The 25,133-nt window shown below is 35.7% G+C and overlaps 4 protein-coding genes across 4 annotated transcripts; 1 reads left to right on the top strand and 3 right to left on the bottom strand.

Annotated features, from left to right (window-relative positions):
• Positions 1-246: 246 nt before the first annotated feature.
• Positions 247-841, top strand: LOC105963357 (S-protein homolog 20). Its single transcript, XM_012987749.2, has one exon. It carries the CDS (start codon positions 328-330, stop codon positions 757-759), a length of 432 nt encoding a protein of 143 aa, XP_012843203.1. The 5' UTR covers positions 247-327; the 3' UTR covers positions 760-841.
• Positions 842-1,774: 933 nt separating this feature from the next.
• Positions 1,775-6,709, bottom strand: LOC105963086 (uncharacterized). Its single transcript, XM_012987454.2, has 3 exons — positions 6,000-6,709; positions 2,782-5,888; positions 1,775-2,326 (listed from the first exon to the last, which is right to left on the bottom strand). Exons 2-3 carry the CDS (start codon positions 5,732-5,734, stop codon positions 1,941-1,943), a joined length of 3,339 nt encoding a protein of 1,112 aa, XP_012842908.1. The 5' UTR covers positions 5,735-5,888; positions 6,000-6,709; the 3' UTR covers positions 1,775-1,940.
• Positions 6,710-14,151: 7,442 nt separating this feature from the next.
• LOC105963085 (GATA transcription factor 1) lies at positions 14,152-16,237 on the bottom strand. Its single transcript, XM_012987453.2, has 2 exons — positions 15,908-16,237; positions 14,152-15,090 (listed from the first exon to the last, which is right to left on the bottom strand). The coding sequence occupies exons 1-2, from the start codon at positions 16,046-16,048 to the stop codon at positions 14,383-14,385; spliced, it is 849 nt and encodes a 282-aa protein (XP_012842907.2). The 5' UTR covers positions 16,049-16,237; the 3' UTR covers positions 14,152-14,382.
• Positions 16,238-20,276: 4,039 nt separating this feature from the next.
• On the bottom strand, positions 20,277-23,772 carry LOC105963083 (Core-2/I-branching beta-1,6-N-acetylglucosaminyltransferase family protein). The gene is made up of 4 exons (XM_012987452.2): positions 22,928-23,772; positions 22,415-22,490; positions 22,168-22,283; positions 20,277-21,001 (listed from the first exon to the last, which is right to left on the bottom strand). The coding sequence occupies exons 1-4, from the start codon at positions 23,514-23,516 to the stop codon at positions 20,493-20,495; spliced, it is 1,290 nt and encodes a 429-aa protein (XP_012842906.1). The 5' UTR covers positions 23,517-23,772; the 3' UTR covers positions 20,277-20,492.
• Between the last annotated feature and the right edge of the window lie 1,361 nt (positions 23,773-25,133).

The raw sequence follows: 25,133 nt of genomic DNA, 5'->3' as shown, positions 1-25,133 counted from the left end.
TTTACATCGTATTCATATTTCAATCCATTGAATACAGTCAAATCGTGCATTTATAACATCGACTTTCCGTCATGGTCTTATCTATACTACATCGGGTGCATTACGCCGAACTTTACGGATATATGTGAATGATAAAAATAGGTAGTGACCAATACACGTGTATGGTAAGATCTACACCACCGAATGAAGTTCATCGAGAGTAGTATAGGTCGAACCGCTCTAGATAATTACTTCACCAAAAGAAAAAAGCCCCTATCAAACTCAACAACACCTATATTTATAAACCCCATTATTTTCCCCATGTAAACAAACACACACCTCCAAACAATGAAACCTGCAGATGCTTTGATACTCGTCCTTTTCGGTTTAGCGCTCTACACAACTTTCATCGTGTTCATACAACCTGCCTACTTTGGCATCACTTTCGATGTCCGAATAATCAACGGCTTCTCCAACAACTCGTCGTTGCCTTTGGTGGTGTGGTGTGTCTCTCACGACAGCGGAGATATCGGTGGGCGGGCCCTACAAGAGCGCGACGACTACAGCTGGACAGTCAAAATCAACCCTTTTTGGAGTTCGTCTAGATTCGTTTGCACCATGAAATGGGACGAAAAGACGATGAAATTCGAAGTTTTTCGAGCAAGCCGAGACAGGTATAGGTGCGGTGATTGTGGAGAGTGTTTTTGGCTTGTAAAAGAAGATGGTTTTTATTTTAGTAATAATGGGATTAATTGGATCAAAAACTTCCCATGGATGTAATAATTAACTTTTTAATGTGTTCTTGAAATGGATATTTTCAGTTTTTATTTTATTTTAAAGAGTAAAGGGAATTAATTAAAATAATATTTGCATGATTTAACCATTTATTTGTTCTTTTAGTGTGATTGATTCACATTCACAAGTTTAAATAGAACATATTATTCATAAAGAAAGGGCATTTTTAAATGCTATACTCGGCGGAGTGTACGAGAGTAAAGCAAGGGTATTTACGTATGCTACACCCGACGGAGTATACTAGAGTACTGGTAGAGATCTACCATTTATTACATATATCCAAGGTTTTTAATGCGGATGAACGGTAGATAATCAAATGTAGCATTTAATAGACAACTAGAAATGATATAATCGCCATTACGAACTTTGGATGTGTCCGAATTAAATCTCGATTTTCTATTAGTATTTTCGGAAATGAATATTTCATCTTAAAAGAAGAAGAAAAGAACATTTTTTTTTCAGAGATAATTCTTGATTGATTACCATTATATTCCTTAGAAATAGTGGCCATTATACATTACTTGTGACTTGTGATCTGCAATTTGTTTCAAATGATGAAATGATTGTTATAATATATGTAAGGCTTTTTGCAACTTCCCAACCATAAAAAAAAGTTGTCTTGTGAGCTTTTGCTACATGTGGTTTTATTTATTGTATCTTGCCGAACTCTCTTTTGAATTTTCTTGCAGTGTACTGCAAAAATTCGAAAAAAGATAGAATTGTCAAAATTCTCATGATATCCGAATTTGGAATAAGCGTTCATTAATTAATATTTATTTTTTCCGAAATTTCTGAAATTCCGTCAATTGCGCGACATTCCGAAATCGAAATGAATTTTTGCATTCCAATTTTTTTAAAACGGAAATTAGAGCCCATTTTTTTACTTCCGAAAAAACCATCTCTGATCCATTCCATTCGATTTCCACTCCTACTGTATACAATATACATAAAACTAAATGTTGAACTAGTTATTTACTATATAGCCAAAAAAAAAATGAGGTTATGCAAATAGATCTGAATATACAACTAATTCTGCATCAACATGTTCTCTTCAAAAGGAAATTACATATAAAAATTTCTATAATCTAATAACAAAGAGTCAAATCTAAGGAAAAAAAGGGGTTACATTAATTGTAAAAGCAAAATAAAAGTCAACATACTTACACTCATAATCCATTCTCTTTCGGAGAAACGTCATAATCCGGTGGCGAAACTGCGTAACCATTCGCTTCTCTCTCGTTCGATTCAATCAACATTATTACAACCTCACGCATAGTCGGCCGATCGTACGGTGACATGCTCGTGCACATAAGTGCTACTTTCAGCACATTAATCATGTGACTAACATTGACTTCATCTTTCAAATCCAAACGACTATCTAGAATCTCGGTTGACAAAGAGTGGGCCCGAATGTAATTACGGGCCCACGTAACGAGATCACCGCCTTCTTCTAAGGGCTGTACGGGGGTTTTCCCAGTCAACAATTCGAGAAGTACTACACCGTAGCTGTAGATATCACATTTTTCCGTTACCTTCATGGTGTATGCATACTCTGCACACGAAATAAAATAAAATAAAATAAATAAATAAATAGATCATTACTAAAAGAATATACATTAGAATATTATTGCTATTATTATTATTATTTTTCTAAAATAGTGTGGCTTTACTTAGGGGTGGGAATCGGATAATTGGATCGGAATTAGCACCGTTGGAATTTTTTTTTCGAAAGTAGAACTAATTCCAATTCCGTTCTAAAAAAAACCGGAAATCGGGATTTCATAAATTGCAACGAAAAAACTTATTCCAAAATTGGAAAATTTTGGATCGGAATCGGAAATTCCAATTTTTTTAGTCTCCTACAACACAAAATGCATAATAATATTGATATGTAAGTGTAATTTTTGTAAGATAATCAGAATTCTTAAAAATATTTTCGAAAATCAAAATCGGAATCTAAGAAAGTTAGAAACTTCAAAAAAAAAAAAAAAAAAACGGGAATCTTACCGGGGGCTATGTACCCGTACGATCCAGCAACTGCAGACATGGACTTGGAATGCGGCATATCAATCACCTTCGCCAAACCAAAATCACCAACATGCGCCTCAAACTTCTCATCGAGCAATATATTATTCGACTTTATATCACGATGCACAATCCTCGGCCTACAATCATGGTGCAAATACGCAAGCCCCTCCGCCGCTCCAAGAGCCACCGAAAATCTCGTCGGCCACCCCAACTCCGCCGCCGCCCCACCATGAAGCAGCTCCCCCAAACTCCCCCTCTCCATATACTCGTACAACAAAAGATTCGATCCTTGGTGGTAGCAAAAACCGTAAAGCTTCACAATATTCCGATGCCTTATTTTCCCCAAAGTCAAAATCTCCGCCCGAAAGCTATTTTCAATGCTATTTCCATTACCCTCTCGATTGGACGACAGTTTTTTCACCGCGATTATCTGAGTCGCTTGCAGTTCGGCTTTGTAAACGGTCCCCACAGCTCCCCTTCCGATAATAAAAGAATCGTGGAAATTATTCGTCGCCTCCACAAGGTCTTGAAAAGTGAACCCTTCTTTCGGAGGGAAGTAAATATCCGAATCGTTTGAAATTACGTTTACGTCCTTCTCTTGCGAGGAAGGAGGAACTGAGTCGACCGGGTGACACCTCATCACGTACAAAATAACCGCGATTAGTATGAGAGAAACTCCGCCTATTACAGCAGCAACTACAGTTATGATCTTTCCTCTGGAAGCTTCCGAGCTTCCAAGACTAGAAGGAACTGTGTTAAAGGGATTTCCGAAGCCCGTACAATTACCAAGTTGCCCCCCACAGAGGCCTTTATTTCCGACGAAACTAGCAATGCTCATGTTCTGGAACAGCTGTACAGATGGGAGTGGGCCCGTTAGTTCGTTGTAAGAGAAGTTGCATCCTAAAAGAGACGACAAGTTCGCGAACGAGCTCGGAATTTCGCCGCTCAAATTATTGTTGTTGAGAAAAAGATATTCCAATAAAATTAGATTCCCGAGCTGAGGCGGAATATTCCCCGATAAATTGTTGTAGCTGAGATTCATCGCGATTTGGAGCCCGACGAGATTGCCTAGCTCCGCTGGAATCTCGCCGGAGAACAAATTGCCGCCCATCTGAAGCTCCGTCAGGTGAGAGAGTTCGCCTAGCTCCGCCGGAATCTCTCCCGAAAAAAGATTCTCCGACAGAATAAGTCGCTCGAGCAGAGAAAGATTCCCTAATTCTTTAGGTACGTTGCCGACGAATCTATTCTTGCTAAGATCGAGCCTCTGCAAGGCCTTGCAGTTGACAATCTGCGACGGAATTTCACCGACGAAAAAATTCGACGAAACATTGAATGCAACAAGCTGGGACAAATCACCGATTTCCGTCGGTAATTTATCCGAAAAGGAATTCCCCGACAAATCGAGCCTCTGCAGCTTCTGGCAGCTTCCAATCTCACGAGGAACCGCTCCACTAAACTTATTCCGACCCAATTCAACAGCAGAAAGATTCTTGAGTTTGCATACATTACGAGGGAAAGTTCCGCTCAGCTTATTACCGCTCAGACGCAGCTGCACTAAAGAGCTACAATTAGTGACGCCAAACGGAATATTCCCATACAACCCATTCGACTCAAGATTCAGCAAAATCAAATTCGAATGCCAGCATATATGAGGTGGGATTCTCCCCATTAATTGATTGTCTGAAAAATCAACCACCCAAAGCCGACTGTAAAAACCGAGTCTTTGAGGTATATTCCCACTCAAGTAATTATCAAACAGCTGCAATTGGCTCATTCGAGGAAGATACTGAAAGCCAAACGGAATGGGGCCCGTTAAATAGTTAATAGACAAATCGAGCTTTGTGAGGTTTCTCAAGTTACTCAGCTCAGGGGGGATAACACCCGTGAGCTCGTTTTGAAAAAGGTAGAGTAGATAGAGACCTTTTATCCAAGTCAACTCAGTCGGGATTTCACCGGATAAATAATTCTCGGAGAAATCGATTTCGAGACCAGAATCGAGGTTTCCGATTTCTCTCGGAATAGTTCCGTTTAATCCGTTTCGATAAAGATACAATCTTTTCAAGAACTTGATATTTCCTAGCTCGGCTGGAATTTCTCCGACAAAATTGTTTTGGTATAATGCAAGTGTTTGAAGGCTCGTGCAATTTCCCAACTCCTTTGGAATAAACCCCGAGAACTGATTATCCCAAAGAATTAGATCCGTTAGCCATTTGAGCATGCCTAGCTCTTTGGGCAAGTTACCTCCGATTCGATTCTGTGCAAGACCAAGAATTTCGAGGTTTATGCAACCGCCTATTTCGGATGGTAAATTTCCAGAAATTGCGTTTTGGCCCGCTCGAAAAACTCTCAAGTTCGTCAAGTTACCGAAGGATTGAGGCAACGAGCCGGAAAGGTTATTAGTGTACGCCACAAACTGGACAAGAGAAGTTAATTTTCCGAATTCTTCCGGAATTTGACCGGATATTTGATTGTTGCATATATTGAGGCTCACCAAACGAGAAAGATTGCCCAATTCGACTGGGATTTCTCCGTCGAACTGGTTATCGTTCAAGTTGAGGGTTTCCAAATTCGAGCAATCTCCAATCTCCTTGGGAATATTCCTCGAGAACCCGTTGAAAGAGACGTCAAGAAAAGTTAGATGCGATAGTCGGCCAATCCAGGAGCTGAGAGTACCCGAGAGATTCCGAGAGCTCAAATCGAGAGAGCAAACTACCGGATTGTAATCTTCTGCTGCTGCGGTGCAATTGACACCTGTCCAATTACAAGGTGTGTGGTCATTCGGATTCCAATTCGATAGAAAATTACTGGGATCAAGAATGGTTTTCTTCAATTCGAGAAGGTATATTCCTTCGTCACTTAACGCTATCGAAGGACGAATCAACATCATCAAGATTCCTATGAATCCCCAAACATGATACCAAGACAACACCATCTTTGTCTGAATCTTGAATTTATTCCTTGATTCTGCTAAAATGGGATTTTTGGATTTAGTTGTGAATCATAATCAACAACTGTGGGAACTAAAGAATTCCAAATATGAATACACAAATTGATGAGCAATTCACTCATCCACCAAATTGTGACATCTGCATATAGTCAACAATTTGACAATATCAGAAACTACACAGAAACCAATTAATTTACCAGGAAAAAATTTTTGAAAAAAACACACACAGAAACACACACAGTGTGCGTACCTTCAGCTCCATGAAATTCAACCCCGGGTTGTAATCAAGTGATGCCTTGGGAAGAACACAGAGCAAAAGTCATGGGAATTTGAGTGAATTGAAAAATTAAAAATACCCTTTATTTATTTTGTTTTCTTTTCCAAGAATGGTGGGTAATTCAAATCCACATGCGGGATTTGAGATGATGAGAGAGAGAGAGAGAGAGAGAGAGAGAGAGAGAGGGATAAAGATTCAATTTTTATTTAAATGGTAGAAGCATGGAAGAAGGGGGAGGGGGGGCAAGACTCCAAGTGCAATGAATCGAATTGATTACTTTGGTATTTAATTTGAATTGAAAATTGTGTTGCTTAAGAAGCAAAAAAACAACAGCTAAAAAAAAAAAAAAAAAGATAACCCAAAATTCTGTCTTTGGACTCTTTCTGCAATTACAGCAAATGGAGGGAAGATTTGCCAGTCCTTTCACTGAAGCTTTAATGGCCGACAAAGCATGCTTTCTCTCTCTCTCTCTCTCTCTCTCTCTCTCTCTCTCTCTCTCTCTCTCTCTCTCTCTCTCTCTCTCTCTCTCTCTCTCTCAAGTATATGTGTACACTATGTATCTATATGCATGTGATTCACTCTCTTTGTTTTGTCTTGCTGTTTTTCTTGGAGATTTAGTAATGGCTTCTCTCTATCGTCAAGATTTTCTCTCTCTATCTCTCTATCTTCTCTCTCTAAAAAGTGGGATCTTTTTAAGTGCTGGTGAAAAGGTTTAACTTTTTAGGCAAGGGAGGAAAACTGGAAAGTGCACTATTATTCATTTATTTATTTATTTAATTTTTCTGAACATTTTGCCGATGGAGACAGGAATTGGTAGGTAAGCCGGTGGCGTTGAGATTTATATACTCCATAGAAGTTATGTCAGACGCGGTGCTTGAAACGATGTCGTTTTCTACTTCAATTTTTTTTTCCTTTTAGAATGGGTATTTGCATATTTTAGGTTTCATCTTAAATCAAACGAAATGCTATTTGCGGTCACAAAATTGCTATTCGCGGTTTATAATAAAAACCCCAAAACTTTTAAAAATATCCAAACCCCCCCCCCCCCAAAACTGCAAATAGCTAAAAAAAAAGAAAAAAAATTCGAAAATTCGAAATCAAGCTTGAAGAAGGGTTGGGCTTCGATTTTTTGATGTAATTTCGACTCTTTTATGTGTAATATGCATTGGGTAGGTCGATTACGGAACCAATTTCATGTTGAAAAGCCCAACAAATTGATTTGTAGGGCTTTTTTTTTCGAAAAAAAATGTTCGAACGCCCAAGATGGGCGCCCAAGGCGTGTACGAACGCCCGGAACGGGCGTTCGTACACGCCTTGGGCGCCCATCTTGGGCGTTCGAACATTTAAAAAAAAAAAAAAAAAAATTTTGCACTGGACGCCCAACTTGGGCGTGCACTGCATGAATGGGCGCCCAAGTTGGGCTTTTACGCGTTTTGGGGGGGTTTTTGGATTTTTTTGGGAAGTTTTGGGGTTTTAGTGAAATAAAGTATTTTTTTGGGGGGGTTTGTTAGAAACCGCAAATAGCAATTTTCAAACTGCAAAAAGCAATTCCCTAAATCAATTACTCGAAGACACTGTCGGAAATATTATGGGTTATTTTCAATTTTTAAAAACTTAGAAACATGTTTGAAATTTTGAATAACGAATTTTCAAATACTTTTGTTGTATTCATAATTATTTATATAATTTAATGACCAATTGCAAATTAGTAGTTGATAATAATATTTATTTGAATATATTTGTATGAAAATATATAACATAATTTATATATAAATAAAATATTATATATGTTTATATAGTATATTTATATTTAGGCTGCGGCTATATACAATACTCATTCCACTTGTGCAAGACCAAATTAAAAAAAGATTCCAAAAGATTCTATTTTATTAAGATGGAATGACAAGTATGCCCATAAATTAAATTGGTTTTTTTTTTCTCATGTAAGACCAAATACAAGTAATGAGAAAAAAACAAAAATCGACACCAAGGTGTCGAAAAACTATGCTACAAATCGACACTTAAGCGTCGAATTTCATAGGTAAAAATCGACATTGACATGTCGAATTTATAGCACAAATTCAAATGTTGAATTTTATACCTCAAAATCGACATCTGAATGTCGAATTTTATGCCTCAAAATCGACATCTGAATGTCGATTTTTACCTGTAAAATTCGACCTGTACATGTCGAATTCGTTTGCGCGGTTTTTTTTTTGGAAAATCGATATTCTATCTAAAAAGCCCATAAATGCATACATTCTTGGGTTCTTCCATCATAGAATCTTCTATTTTGATGTCTTCTGACTCCATACTTGCCATCTTTGTAAGATTTGTTGAGTTTTGATGATTTTGAATTTCTAGGTTTTGTGGGTTAATGGAGGAGGAAGGAGAAAAGTCTTGTGGGTTTTGGAAGATGGAGAAGATGAGAGTTGGTCTTGTGATAGGGTTTTTTGTGTTTTTGAATTTTTGGTCTTGCATATTTGGAATTTTTTATTTTTTTAATAAATAAGGGTATTATAGTATTTATACATTGAAAATTTTAATTTGGTCTTGCAGAAGTGGAATTAGTCTTGGATATAGCCGCAGCCTTATATTTATTTCTCAAGTTCTCGTATCCCATTTCCGGGACATCTCATTTCCTCGTGCCCGTTTCCTCATATCTCTATTTCCGTGTCCGTGCTGCACTGTATATTTGTATATAAATAACCCGAGTTTCTTGATAATATATTTTTCACACATTACAACATTCAAACTCTTCATGCATTATAAAGTTAGATAACTCAAGTTCAAATTTTATATATTTTTTATAATTACATTTATTTTTGTCATACCTTTTTCATGAGAAAAATAAATGTGAATAATAAAATATTTAATGACTTTATGTCCTTTAACAAACCCATTCCTCTTTATTCTTAACCTTTTGTATGGCTCACATGTTATCCAAGACTTGCACCATGATGTAATGCTATATTTAGATTGGCTTCAAAACTCCTTCCATCCATAAATGAATATTTTTTTAATTATTTTATAGTCAACTCGGCTATTTTGTTGATAAATTTTAATAGGTATACTCAACGTACTTAAATGTTACGATTATGGTGGAAATTGGAACAAACTTTCCGATTTCCGACGATTTTGTTCCAATTTTGTCGATTTTGGAACAATATTTTTCAATCCGAATTCTGAAGTTTCGACTTCCAGTTTTTTTTTTTAAATTATTTGGATCGAAATTGGAATATATGTGAGATTTTGATTTCCTATCCGATTTAAGTTGTGAAAATGATTCTGAAATTTTGAGTTTTTTCCGAATATCACACTTAAAATTCCAATTTTATTATGTATTTTATATTTTAGGTGACAAAAATTTGGAAATTTCTGGATTTCGTCGATTCCGCGATCCGAAATTTTCCGATTTTGTAACAAGTTTTTATATTTCAATTTTCGGAGTTCTGATTTTCAATGTTGTGGGAACGAAATTGGGATAGTTTTCTACTCGAAAAAAATGGATTTTTTTCGAAAATACTAATTTTCGATTCGATCCGTCCGATTTACAAACCTAGTTAAGATTGATGGAAATTCATGGTTAGTTTTTCTCCTCAATAAATGTGGATAACCAACCATGCCCAAAATTATCAAAAAAAAAAAAAAAAAAAAAAAAAAACCAACCATGCCCAAACAATATATAAGTCAATGTTTTCTAGAAACTAAATTAAAACTAAGGTAAGCACAAATCTAGGGTCAATCAGTCAATCAACATTATTATGTATTTGAACTTCTTTTGAATAATATTATGACACTCCATCACTAATAGAAAATACAACTATTTGTGCTATTATTAATCATTTAATATGATCCATATGAAATAAATCTTATTTTTGCTTTTTCGTAATTTTTTAGGCTATTATTTTTTTCTTAGAATGTACAACGTGATAAAGCATACAAAACACAAGTGGACCCTACATGCAGCCCAATATATTAGATGGGCCCCACCAAAAAAGAAGGCCCAAAATTGAAGATGATTCGGCTTTCCTAACTCTTAAGCTATGGCCCACCACCCACTTGCTTACGTGTCCAAATCAATGATTCATATATTTTCTGCCCTCTTATAATTGGATATTGAGACATGTGTACCAAAATATTGACATTTTATTTAAAGAATAAAATATTTATAGTATTTAAACAAAATTTACATTATAAAAGTATGAGTATACAAATTTACAAAATTATATATATATTTGTTCGATTCATACCAAGAAACCGCGTGTATAAACATGTCGTATTTCACAAACATTTACAAGTACAATAGAAAATCGATAAATTAATAATATTATTAAGATAATCCTTTTTTGTGGTCCCGGCTCAGGGATAATTGTGTCAAAACATATTTTATTAAATTAATTGACTATATTAATTTATAGAAATTTAATTGTATATATGTATGCAATGTGAAAAAATTGCCATTTATTTATTTTTCCAAATTAGGTAATTATAGAAAAGACTGAAAAAAATTAATTTGGTGGAAGGGCAAAAATGTCAATTCTCAGGTCATGATAGTGACTTTTGATATATTGTGGCTGTGAGTAGACATTTGACCCCACCCACCATTAGTGGTTACTTGCCCCAATGATGATTCTTCTTTCAGTTTTGGTTCAAAACCACTAACACCGACCCCTCAACTTTTAATTAATTATCTTTTAACCCCATGTTACACCTATGTATTTCATAATTATAGGGCTCCTAATATAAAATATACATTCAATCCTTTTATGTAGTTAGGAAACATTGTTTCATGTGAAGATGTATTAAAACACGTCTGATGATGTAACTCGAATACCTATACGACTGAAAAGAGAATGCTAACGTGATGCACGAAGATAATTTATGAAACGAAAATATGTTTTAAATAAAACAATTGAACGAAAATTTTGAAGAGTTGATATCAGAATACGATATACAATGTGTCTAATTGCATAGAACATATACAACTCGTATGCGAAGACTTCAGAATAAATGATTCAATTATCATTTTTTTGATGAAATTGATTTCATTTTGAGTCTAATCTCTAACTTTTGTCATTTTATTTGTCGTTGTGGATTAGTGCATGTGTATTAAGAAAACTAATAACGAACGTAGATTGAAAAAAAATGTACACTGTAACTTGCCAACTGGTATTATAACATTATTATAATCTTTGAACTAACCTATTTAGGTTTAGATTGTCCCTAATTAGCTATGCCTACTTATTAGAACGTTGCGAATCTTCAACTAAAACCTAGTTTACTTTATTTTTTAAATGATTTTCTTTTACATTTTTTTTACAATTCTAAGAAGTTAGGCACCAATAAAATTGAAATGAAATTTAGTATTTTACATTTTGATATCAAATTGATAGTAAATTGCAACTAAATGACCTAAGAAACTTCTAAATTAGTTACTCTCTCAGTTCGACAATAACTGTTACTAAAGATATATTTGTTTTATATTATCTATCACTTTAGAATTCAAATATTGTATTAAATGTGATTTTTTTCCTCTTGAACCCATATTTATTCAACTCTAATATTACTTATCCTTATTACATCATTAAACGACCGTCAAGGTTATTTTAGTCTTTTTACTTTATTTTTTTCCCATAATTAAGAATAATTATTGAAATTCTTAATACTCGTGCAAAGCTGAGAAACGTCTATTATTTAGGAACGGATTGAATGAAAAACTAGAAAAATTTGCTTGATTCCTCACAACTTCGCACTGTAAATGTTCCTAGGGGTCAACTTTTACGGCTTATGTGATTTTAAATAGTAGATCTACGTAAATAATCACCCACCAAGTAGACATATATATGGATGTATGTGTTATTATATATAAATTAATGGTATAAAACTACATGGTACTGTATTTCACCAAGATTAAGCTCTACGAAACCAAACTTTTACCCCATTTTATTTAATGTTATTTAAATTTGATTTATTTAACTATTAAATGTGATTAAAAGAAACCTTAACCAATTTCATGAGATCCACCATCACTACCTGTATTTAATTTATATCTAGTTTATAATAATCTTTTTTCATATGGATAATTGAAAATGGGATAAATTACAATTTCACATGGTAAGTTGGAATTAACAAAAAAGAGTTAAAAGAATCAAATATTATTGAATTGGGGTTTGGAGATAGAGCCGCTGGCAAAGGTTGACCACACAGTCAACTCGAATATTAGTCAACAATAACAAATAATTAATTACTTATTTAATGTGATGAATCCAAGGGCCAGTCATTATTTAGACGTGTGGAAAAGGACTTTGATTTTTTCTGCTTCACTAATCACTCCTAACAAGATGTGGGTCCTCGATTTAATTTAATTAAAAAAAAATAGTATGATTTTTTTTTATATTATTTTTTAAAATTTTACAATAAGATTCCATTTTTTTTAAATACAATAACAAACTCTGATGTAAATAGACTAATAGTAAATATTTAATTATTCTAATTATATTTCGAATGTACCAAACTCTGATGTAGACTTTGTTTTGACTCACCAATTCAAATGTTATGCAATATTACATGTGACTAATAAAAAGTATCTATTCCAACTTGTTACAGATTTCAAGCCATAGTTTGGGATTATTCATTGGTCGGTTTTACTCGACAATCGTCTGACCCATAAATTCCCGATAAATAATTACTCTTCAATCAACCGGTTAAATCACTTGATAACATTAAAAACTAAAATTATTTGAATATTTTTTTTCTTTTTTAATAAATAAAAAAAAAAATAAAAGGAAGAAACTACTAACGCACATAATCATAAATATATTTATGTAATCATTAATTAAAAATCTGTAATTTTGAATATTGATAATAATAATAAAGGAAACGAGGCCCAATATATCTTAGTAAATCATAACTTTACAAGAAAATTGCCACGATTGCTTGAAAAGTAATGGGCCACCCATAAAAGTGACATGCTGCCAAATTTACATATTTGGCCCAATTTTGGGAAAATGTGTTTTCGAAAAAAAAATATTTAAAACAAAAACCCCTCATTTTTTACGTAATTACTATTAACTCACTCAACTATGTATCGTCTTACACGTCCACCCTTACAGTATCAAATTTACCTATCGAAGGAGCAAATTTTTACGTAAAACAATATATAGTTCAGGGGGCCGATTGTAATTATCCAAACTGGACGGGATTTTTCATAATTTAGACGTACGTCTGGGGTGGCCGTAATTTGCCGTAAAATAAGTACGAAAAACTTTCCAAAGGAAGGATATTGTAGAGCATAGAAGATGGACCAAGTGATGTGTGATTGACATTAATGGGAACAAGAACCACAAGAAAACACACTGCGTGCACCTTATCTTGACAGAATTCCATGACAACTTTCAATAACAACAAAACCATAAAATTTGAATTGATTACATATTATATTCCCCATTATTTATTTCAAAACATGATTTTTGCCACTTTATATAATTCAATTTCTTGTTGGGTAACAAGTCCTGCGTGATTTTTACCCACCTTGTCTTTTATATTATTTCAAAAAAATATTTTCGGAGTTGTGTTTGAGCTCGATTTCAAATATGTTGTATTCGTGTGCATGTTTTATAAAGATAGAACCGAGCTTCATAAGTTATCGAATGAAAATGTGTACCCCATTAGTTTGTAATATCAATAAATCAAACTCAAACGAGCGAAATATCGAATAGAGTATGGAATAGTTTAATTTTATTTTCAGTTCTAGCTACTATATTAAAAGTGCCAATGTAACGCGAGTGGGGTCCGGTACTATAATCATTGACAACAGTCGCTAGCTCGAACTTGTCACACATGGTTAGTGTAGTGTAATTTACATCTCTCGTATAATTTGCAAGTTATTATCATACGGGAATGTACGTTTATACAGTGCACCTATATGGTTAACTACTGTTTTTTTATTGGCGAAAAAGAAAAAGGGCAAAAACCAAAAGAATTCAAACATGTTTACAAAGTATAATTCATTAGAAGAAAAACATATATTTACTCCCCACCAAGGACTTAAACAAATCAATGGTGAGTTTTGAGTTGTTCATTCTTAATTGTCAATAATAACTCAAAATTGCATGATAAAAAATTTGATGAAGCAAGAAAACAAATATGGCTTCACTAACAATCTAAGTTCATTACAAAGAAAGAACCACCCCCACCCCCCCACCCCCCACCCCCTAATCAAATTCCATAGAGACTAACATGAAATGCTAAACTCTAATCTAAAACTATTCTAAAACAAATTAAATAAATCAAAAAAAAAAAAAAAAAAAAACTGCGAAAACTGTATGTAAACTAAACTACTTCACTACTATTGTTACCCAAAATATCCACAACTCACATTCACTTCAATTCCGTCACCGGGCACCACGACCGCCTGCTTCTGCCGCCTCATCTCCACCACCTTCCGATGCGAATTGGAGTGCAGATTGCTCGAGAAGGTCGGGCTGTTCGCCGGGCGATACTCCGGCAGGAGCCGCCCCGACTTGTACCGTACCCCACACGCGTTGCACAGTGTTTTCGGCCCCATGGGCCCCGCCCGCCACTGTGGCGTCTTGTCCGCCTGGCAATGCCAGCACCTTCTCCCCATGCCGCCGCCGCCGCCAGTGGTACTACCACCACTATCGGCCGTTGCCGCCGCCGCCAACGGCAAAGGCGGCAACGAGAGCTGCGATTCTTGTTTTTTGTTCTTGACAACAATGTTGACTTGGTTCATCCAAACGCATTGCTGCTGACTTGGCAGGTCGGTGAATCCGGTTCTTCGTCTTCTTCTCCTCTTGCTCCGGGCCCGCACCGGGTACTTGGTCGGAACTTTGATGCTGTTGCAGCAGCTTGCAATGGAACCGCCACTGCTGCCGCCATTGCTTCCGGCACTGATGCTGCTGTTGTTGTTTTCGAGCACAGAAACCGGGCTTTGGTGGTTTAATATAAGACCGGGATTGTCGGATAAAATTCCGAAACACGTCTCCACCGCCGGAAAAGCGTCCTTGTTCGATAGCCACTCCAGTTCCTCCTCCACAATTTCCTGAGAAAAAGGAAAAAAAGAAAAAAAAAAAAAAGATTACAACTTTAACCACAACCCAAACTGAGTTAACTCATTCATGACTCGGTTGTAACTCGGATCAATATTTTCAAAAGTAGTTTATTTTATTTTATTTTATTTTTTTTAAATTTAAATAAATGAATGATACTAATGTTAATGGGATGTTATGAGGTGGCATATTCTCTAAAGTGGGGTTTATTGGATTTGGACCCTAGGAGAGAGAATAATGTTTCATAGGGACAAATATGTCTTTACAAATATGGAAATAATGCAAATATTTAATTTTTTTGCTTTTAATATCACAAACGTCTGAAAAGGACTCTTTAGCCAATTTGAATTAAATTTTACAGCTCATTTCCCGTTGTGAGGAATAATGCTTTGCATTCTTTAATAAGAAGCGTCACGCGCATATTTTGGAAATTCCGAAACTACCCTCAAATTAATGAATTCCGAAAATACCCCTAACATGTCACAACTGGTCTAGGGTTTTTAGGGGCAAATTCGTCCATGCATGCAAAAAGCTGTGAATTCACATATTTGTCAAAATTCATTCATAATATCCGGCGAAGAGTATCTATCATGTGAACATGCCGGCAACTGACTCGAGCTTCACCAACTCCGAGTCGACTCGGTAAAACTCGGTCCCGAAGTTTCCGAGTCAAAACGGTTCAATTAACACAGTTCGTAAATACACCCGACTCGTCCGAGTCACAGCCGGACTCGGTCAATTTTTTTTACACCCCCCATCTTTTACAGACTCAAGAGGTCACAGTCACACACATAACAGGGTGAAACTTACAGGAAATGAACCGGTATGAGCCGCACGGCAAAGCGCCGTCGCCGCCGCCGCCGCCGCCGCCGGTTCCTCTTCTCCTTCGAGGCAAAAGTTGAGAAGGTCGTCGTCTACAACGAAACCGGCCTCTGTCACCAAACTCTCCATTTTTTTTCTCTTCCGAATGTTCTGGTTTGGTTTGAGATAGAGAGAGAAAGTTAGAGAAACGTTAGGTTCAGAAGAGAGAGAAAAACTCTCTTTTTTATTTTTTTTCTTATTGGGAGAATGATATAATTATCGAAATGTGTTGATTGAATTCAACGAGGCAAAATCTTTTTGTTTTCCTTTTTCTTCTTTAACGTTAATACGTGTACCGGAGGAGTTATATCCTGCTCACGCGGTGCAGGGTATTGCTGTGTGCCCACACTATCTCATCTATATTTATTTCACTAATTTAATATTTGATGGACCATCAATTATTTAAAAAAATTATTCTTTTTTTCAAAATAAAAATTCAAAATTGGGGAATGCAAGTGGAGGTTGAGATTATTTTGTTAATTTAGTCAAATATATAAGATGGAATGTTAGGGGTGAGGACAAAAAGAATATCATGGTATTTAAGTGGTATTTAAGACTCGATCGTTACTGTAGATTTTGTGTCGTACGTTATATATCGTTGTGTTTTTTTGTATTATTATTATTATTAATTTGATTCGATTGTTGATTTACAGTGCCATTCGAATTTTCTGGAACCTTTCCAACTACTTTTTTTTCAACCATAATCGTGATTTTTTGAAGCTTTCACTATGCTACGATTAATCAAAAAGTTAAAATGCATTTTTTTTTTAAATCTAAATGAACCAATTCACGATGCGATATTGAATGCCTCTTTCAATCTTTACTTCTTCCATGAAATTTTAGTTTTCCAATGTGAAGGTCATAATATTAATTATTTTGTTGAATTATACAAAGTACATTTTTGTCACACACAAAATGACAAGCATATGCATATAATTAAAAAAAAAAAGTTATATTATGATTTTATAATTTAATTGAGTAACGAGTCAATTTTGATATCTTGATGATAAGTGAGGGTACACCAGAGTAACTGTGGGGGTGACTCTACTTCATCATTTCCCATTGAGGGCAAATTCGTCAGATCAGATGAGTTTCCAAAGGCATTAATATGCACGGGCGGCGCAAGCAACACGTTGTCCAACCAATAAGAAGATGCCACATGGCAGTCAATTCTTTTTATGAAAACCAAATGGTTGACTCTCCAACACTACATGAGGTAGTGAAGATTTGACAAAATCCTTGCAATACATAGTATTAAAAAAAAAAAAAAAGTTTTATTATTGAAATGAGATATTAATTAATGTAATACATTAAAAATCGATATAATATTGAGTAGGATGTCATACTAACACCTAAAAATTACTAGCATAAGGCCATATACTATAAAATTAGGTGATGGGTCCTAGTAAACTAGGTCAATTATTTAGTATTCGTTGGTCATTTTGAAATATGCACAATTATTTGAGATGAATATTTAAAGTTAAATATATAATTAATTGATTTGAACTCACTACTTACTTAATCTAATTAGGAGTCCATAGTGCGACCCGGTCTCACCGTTTGTATCGTGCGACTATGTCTCGAAACTAGTATTATTCAACCTCATGTTGTAGTTTGCATCCTCGACACAATCGGCCCCTAACCTGAGAGGACCCGTGCTACTCCCTCGCGTACGAACAACTAGTTGAGGTCTCGCCTTGTCCTCAACCATACACCCACGTTGAACGGTGCTCGTACCACACCGTGGGCCCCACGACTAAAGGACCCCTCCCTAACACATCTCATGGACCCCCTATCACGACTCGTGGACCATCTACCACGACTTGTGGACACTCCCTACCACGACTTGTGGATGCTTCATGGACCGTTCCCCCATCACCCCCATCACGACTCCCTCTATGCGAAGGAGAAGATCGTGGACTAGCTACTACTGCCGGTCGGTCTGAATAAATTCGCACAAATAGGGCCTGATGATAGACCCTAGTAAAATAGGCCCAACTATTTAGTATTTGTGGACCATTTTGAGATAGGTCAAATTATTTGATATGTATATTTAAAGCCTAATATACAATTAATGTCCTTGAATCCTATGATGCACAAATACGGAAACGCGGACACAGCGATATGCAGACACGGATACGGCGATACGACATTTTAAAAAAACTATGATACGGGTAAGCAGGGGATACGTGTAAATATTTAAAATATTGGGGCATATTTATAAATTATAAAAATACAGGGGTATATTTATAAATTGTAAAAATACTTATATATAAATAATCTTTTTAGAAATTTTAATCTTTTGTATATTTCAATTTAAAATTGTAATGTTTTCAATATTTTATAAAAAGTGGCGCCCGTTAGTGATAAGAAATGAGAGTCACTATGAAGTCTCATTCAGAAAGTTCTTTGAAGAAGTTTCAAAGTTACAATATGTGTGTCCTCTATTTTCCAAAATTACAGATACGCCCCGATACGCGAGTCCTATTTAGATGAATTTACGGACACGGTCCGATACGGGTGTACGAGGAGTATCCACGAGTATCCGAGTGTCCGAAACGCGGATACCTCATGTCCTAGAAGTGTCCGTGCTTCATAGCTTGAATCCATTACTTACTTAACCTAATTAGGAGTTGTAATCCTAATCAAACTCTTTAATCTATCCCTATAAATACCTTAAAAGCTCATTATTCAGATAAGTAACAATTTATCTTTTGAGATATCTCTAACTTTAATTTTTGCTCTCAACAATTTTTAAATTAAGCGTCAGAGGTTTTCACGGGGACACCCGACGCCTCTCATGATCTTCGTGAGGGCATGTTCTCGCATCACATTGGAGAGATCCCATAAAAGGAGCTCGCACCAACAATCGTTCTCCACTCGAAGTGCTCGCCTCTACAATATTCTCCTTGGTTGCTCAACCATTCTTTTACGCCACGTAAATTGAACTCCTCATATGCATTATTAGCTCCAACTCCAAACCGTTACTTTTCAGCTCGAGCTACCCTTCAAGTGGGGTCATTAATTCCAACTACCCTTGAAGTGATATCGCATTACTTCGAACTACCATTAAAGTGAGACCACGTCATTAGGGTATGTTTGTCTAAGGTTGTTGTTTTAATCAGTAAATGTGAACTTCCAATTGATGAGTTGATTTAGTATATAAATGTAAAATGTTTTGTATAACATTGAATAAGATTATTTAACTATCAATAACTTATATTGCAAATCAAACGAGTACTTGTATTGCAAAAAAATAGTATTGAAATCCACTATGCATGCTCTTAAAAAAAAAAAAAAGGAAATCCACCATGCATGTTTCCAACGCTCCAACCAATCTCCAAAAGAAGCACGTGCTGCTCACTTGCAAAAGAAAGGAAAAATAGTTGTGCTTTTATATATAGCTTTAAATTAAATTTAAATAAAGTAAATTATGAAAACATTTAAAAAAGGAATAAATATGTAACGTGATTGATCCATCATCAATTATTGACTCATCGACACATGTAGGAGCGAGCGATGTGGGTTGTGACCAATCAATTTCGACCAATTTTTTTTTTTTTAAATTCAATATTATTACAATTATAATTATTATTTAAAATGGGAGTAAACTGCAAAAACTACCCCTGTGTAATCTCGAAATAGCAAAAACCCCCCTGTGATAAATAAACTAGCAAAAACCTCCCCTGTGAAATTATTTAAATAGCAAAAACCCCCCTATGGAACTATTTGAGGGTTGACTTGATATAAAAAGACACAAATACCCCTGGAGTCTTGCAATTAATAAATTCTTATATTTTATAATATTTTAATTATTTTATTTAAAAAATAATCAATTTAGTTGTTTACTATTTTTTTTTAATTTCTAAACAAACAAATTAAAAAGAATAAATATACATTTAATATATATATATATATATATATATATATATATATATATATATATATATATATATATATATATATATATATATATATATATAAATACATTTTGAGGGACAATTTTGTCATTTCAAGTCTAAAAAATCAGCTAGGGGGGATTCTGCCTTTGACTAAATTTCACAGGGGGATTTTTGCTATTTCAAGATAACACAGGGTTAGTATTTGCAGTTTACTCTTTAAAATGGAAGGAAAATATTATTTAGGTCAAATCAGCATAATAATGTAGATGAGTGATGAGAACATGTGTCCCACTTTCTTGATTTTGTTGGAACAATATATATATTAAACATTGATTTGAACAATATCACCTTCGATCTTTTCTCATTTTTTGTCCCCATACTCTACACTATAATTGTTTCCATGCATATCATACCAATTTTGTATCAACAACTTTGCCACGTCACATATTTTTTTACATTATTAAATAAAGTGTTAAAATTTATCAGTATTTTTGTATCTTAATTCAATTCTACTTACAAAACTTTTTAAAATACAACAAGAAGAGAATTAATCCCTCCAAAAGAATGGGCTATAGCTGCAACTAATTTAAATTGAAAATAAAAAACAAAATCAAGAATGTCGAGAACTCGAATTATTCATCCAAACAAGAACCCGTTTCGTTCGACAAAATCTGAACAAGACGTCTCTCAAGCCTCTTAGCTCCCTCGCCCGGCTTCAGAACTTCAGCATCACCCCAAACGGAGCATATGTCCTCGCCGGAATCACCCAAGCACCACCCGCCGGGAACAGCTCCGGTGGGATTCCGGCGAAGGACCTCTTGGTCAATTCGGTCAAGAACGGGGTCGTTGGGTTGAAACGGGGAAGCAAAGGCTGCTCCGCTTTGGATGAGGTCATCGAAGTGGGAGGAGTTCAGAAAGTGTGGGCCCCGCTTATTTCTCGAGTCGAGAGAAGCGGAGTAGTGCAAGGAGTGGTTGATTGTGGTGCGGTTGAATTTACGGGAGTTGCATAAAACGGTTGGGAAGTAAACGGAAGTGGATGAAGGTGTGTTGGAGAGGTACATTAGCAGAGTCCTAGGTAGGTTGTCTGTACCTAGTATGCAAAACTCGATAAACTTGCGGCTCAATATAGCTGATGAGGAGCCTGTATGAAAAAAACATATGTCATGAAATTAATTAAAACCCGAAATTTACCATAAGATTGTAATGACATGATGCAATCATATATTCTTCGAATCCTCCGATTTTGTGAAGTCGGAGTTCATAATCATCGAAAATCTACTTAACAAATAGCAGGAAACTATTAAAATTGAATTTGACACCATAAAGAATAAACAAACACTAAACGGAAACATAAGCCCGTTGTGCTATCATTAATCAAGAAACGGACAAAACGTTAATTCATTAAACATTAACAAAAAATAGAGATTTTGTCAACTAAATACACCAAAAAAGAGCCGGATATATTTTTTCTTCCATGTCACTATCGAGCAATCACGCAGACAAAGATGAATGAAACAATATATTTAGTTTAATAAATTATAAAAATATTAATATTGCCAACTAAACACACAAAAAAAGAAAAAAGAAAAAAAAAGCCAAATATATTTTACGAGTCGCTATTAAGCCATCAAGTTGCTTGTTTAGCCAGACTCGACGTTAATAATAATAATCAGACAGCAACCGTAGAACAAGACAATTACAAACCATGACATAAATAACAATATAATGTATAGAGTAGCATAGTGCAGTTCCTTTTGTCTTCAATCATTATTTAAATTGCTAAAATGTAATAAGTATCTAGATTTGTCGACGGCAATTGAGTGCAAAAATTTGAACTGGAGGATATTTTTTTTGTCATTTGGAGCTATAAAGTTCTAATACGCAAAACTCGAGGTGGAACTAGTCGAAATAAATTTAAAATAATAACTCCCCACCATTAATTTTATTTAAAAAACAATTCACTAATGTTGTATTCGGAAAACAAATTTTGGAGGATTGGGTAGCATTGATCTTTCTTTGCGGTTTTAACTATTTTAAACACTACATTAAGCTAATTAAAACGGGCCTGCTAATTTGTTTGCCTTTATTACCCTTCTTTTATTTGACCAAAATAGGCCTCGGGTCAATTCCAGAGTTTCTCGAAGGAGCTCAACAAGAGTCCTATAATTTGCGTGCGGATAGAAAATTGAGAAGGTACCAGAATTTAAATGAAAATTTTCGAGCATTTGAATCACACCCTAAATATTGTTTTTACACACAAACAACACAAAATCCCGAAAGAAAAAATAAAGAGAGTACGAGAGTGACCTGTGAATAAACGGTAAGCATCGGGGAGTGGTCGTTTTTGAGTGGCAAAAAACATATCGGTGTTCTCTGCAAGGAAGAGTGCTGGATCAACTATTATCGGCTTCAATTTTCTTGATCTGAAAAACATAACAAAAAAATAAAACAATAATCAAAATGGTTGTATACAAGCGTACGGCTCTCACTCCTCTCATTATATCCACGTGTTTATATGATCCGGAAAAACGAGAAAAAAAAAAACCCGACTTACTCTCTCCAACCAATATAGCTTGTATGATTCACAAAATTAAGATCCTTAGGCAGATAAGACAGAATGTGCAAAAGATCTGGACAAATACAAAAACAAACAAACATAAAAGAAATTAAAAAATCATAAAGAAAATCGAGTAAAACGCTCTACGTACATTGATGTATAAGTAGACATCAAAACATAATTTGCTCAACACAATTTGAATCAAAATACTGTAACGCAAACGCAGACGAGCCCACAAATTACGTAAAGACAGCTACTACTGTTTCGACTGAGAAGTCGGTAATTAACTTGAAATATATATTCATCACCGATCATATACGTAAAAGTACATAAGCATGTAAATCAAATACAGATAATCGCACTAACACCGATTACATAAACGGATAAACCAATGGCAGAAGCAATTTCCTCAATGTAGCAAAATTAACAAGCTCAATTGAACCACATTAACATTGCACATAAAACCCTAATTATACACAAAAGGAGGAAAACACATAGTAAAAGGGGTACCATCTTGAGTGAGAAGGGGGTAATCGGCAGCGGAGAGATTAATGAACCAATCCCAATTAGGCGATAGGCGGAGCAAAACAGAGGCGCCGTGAAGTGTGGATGAGAGGGCAGACGGACCGTTGGAGAAGACGAAGTCGGCCTTGCCGATGACGTGGACATTCTGGGCGGCGCTGAAGAGGGGGACTGATTGGACGGTGACGGCCAATTCGTCACGGTGGGATTGGGTGGTGGAGCGGTCGAGGTGGAGGAGGTACTGGTTTCTGGGGTGGTAGACGGAGTGGAGGAGGCGGAGGATCCGACCCGAATCGTTGGCGGATCCGGAAATGAGGTAGGCTAGGGAAGGGGGGCGGGGTGGGGGGGAGGAGTCTCCGGGGGTGTTTTGGTTGTCGTGGAAGAGGAGGCGGTGGTGGTGGGGGAAGAGGGAGGGGTGGGGTTGAGATGGGGGCGGTGGTTGAGAGGGGGCGGTGGTGAGGGAGAGGACGAGGAGGAGGGAGAAGAGGGTGGTGCCCAGTAGGACCCACAGGGAGGGAATAGCGGCGGAGGTGGTGGTGGTGGTGGCGGCGGCGGAGGGTGGTTGGTGGTGGTGCATTGCCCTGATCTTCGCTTTAAGAAACGGGATTCTTCGATTCTTTGATTTTTATTTTTTTTCTCCTCTGTATGTGTGTGGTTGAAGGAGAATTGGTGGGCGGTGGCGGTGGCGGTGGCGGTGGTGGGGAAGTGGATTCCGATTCTTAGCTGTGTGGGTGTGTGAGCACGTCGTTGTGGAGTTGATAACAAGAAAACACAGTTTGAAAGTGTGAGTTTTAATTTGGAATCCGCTGCCGATTTGTGCTCAGTTCAACTGCAAAATTTATGGGTAGTGTTTTGATATTACCTTAAATTAATGGGGCCCATTTACTTATTAGACAGATTGTATTTTGGGCCTGGCCCAACGGGTATTTCAATTACTTTATTTAACTATTGGGTAAATTACAACCACCCCTAAAGTATGGTTAATTTACAAAAAAACCCCTCTTGTTTGGATAATTCCGTCCACCATCAACTATGATTTTTTTCTTACACCTCCACCTTTGTGGTGTCAAATTCGACATAATCATCTAGATTTCGTGGAATGTGCTCTAGTTTGTACTCGTTTTGTGTAAAATTACAGTTTCTGATGCACCACAATCTGATATATACAAGCCAAAAAACATGTAATATGATCATCTTGCTTCAAAATGTTGAGTTTGAATGGGATAAAATGGGCACAAAAGTGATAATATTCCGTATAATCTCGAAGATTCCACTAAATTTAAAACTGCAAGGGTGGACGCGTAAAAAGATTTATAGTTGGGAGTAATTGTAACTACCCAAACATGAGGGGATTTTTCGTAATTTAACCATACCTCAAGGGGTAGTTGTAATTTACCCTTAATTATTATAGGTTAATAACAACCGCCCCCTCAGGTTAAGATTTATTTTTGGAAAAATCTTTCATGTTCTTATAATTACATCAATCTCTAGTAAATTCCGGATTTCTTACATTAACACCATTTTGTAAGGGTGGACGTAAACATTCTACAAACTATATGGGGCTTTATGTAATTTCCAAATAGACTTTATTTTAGGAAGGTGCCCTTTAATTATTTGAACGCAGTGATTGTAGTGTTGAATTGGGTTCGGGCAAATTAAAGACCACCCCTGAGGTAAGATCAAATTACGAAACCCCCTCTTGTTTGTATAAGTGCAGCTATCGCTCAATTATGTACTGTCTTACGAAAAAACCCTTTCAATTGGTAAATTTAAAGGTGTTCATTCGGTAAAATCGTATCGAAATTTCAGTACGCCAAATTTTTATACCGTTTATCGAACGGTTCGGTAAATAACTGATTATCAAAATTTTATTAAAAATGTTTAAAAATTTGTTTTTGTTTTAATTTTTTTTTAAATACTAATATTTCATATAATAATATATATTATAAAAATAAAAAACTGAATATGAAACCGAATTATCGGTTCGGTAATCGGCATGTACCGAATTTTCGTTCGGTCGGTAAACCAACTAGATGACCAACGCTATGTACATTTGACAATATAAGAGTGAACGTGTAAAAAAATATATAGTTGAATAGTGACCAAAATTACGCAAACGAAAGAGATTATTTCGTAATTTAACCTTACCTCCTTGGGCTGTCTGTAATTTGCCCAATTGGGGTTTTATCTACAG

The sequence above is a fragment of the Erythranthe guttata genome, chromosome 14 (assembly GCF_056151865.1).
Source record: "Erythranthe guttata isolate IM_541 chromosome 14, IM_541, whole genome shotgun sequence".
NCBI classification, from domain to species: Eukaryota; Viridiplantae; Streptophyta; class Magnoliopsida; order Lamiales; family Phrymaceae; genus Erythranthe; species Erythranthe guttata.
Note: the sequence above shows the minus strand (reverse complement) of the source record. Positions and strands in the feature narration are given on the sequence as shown.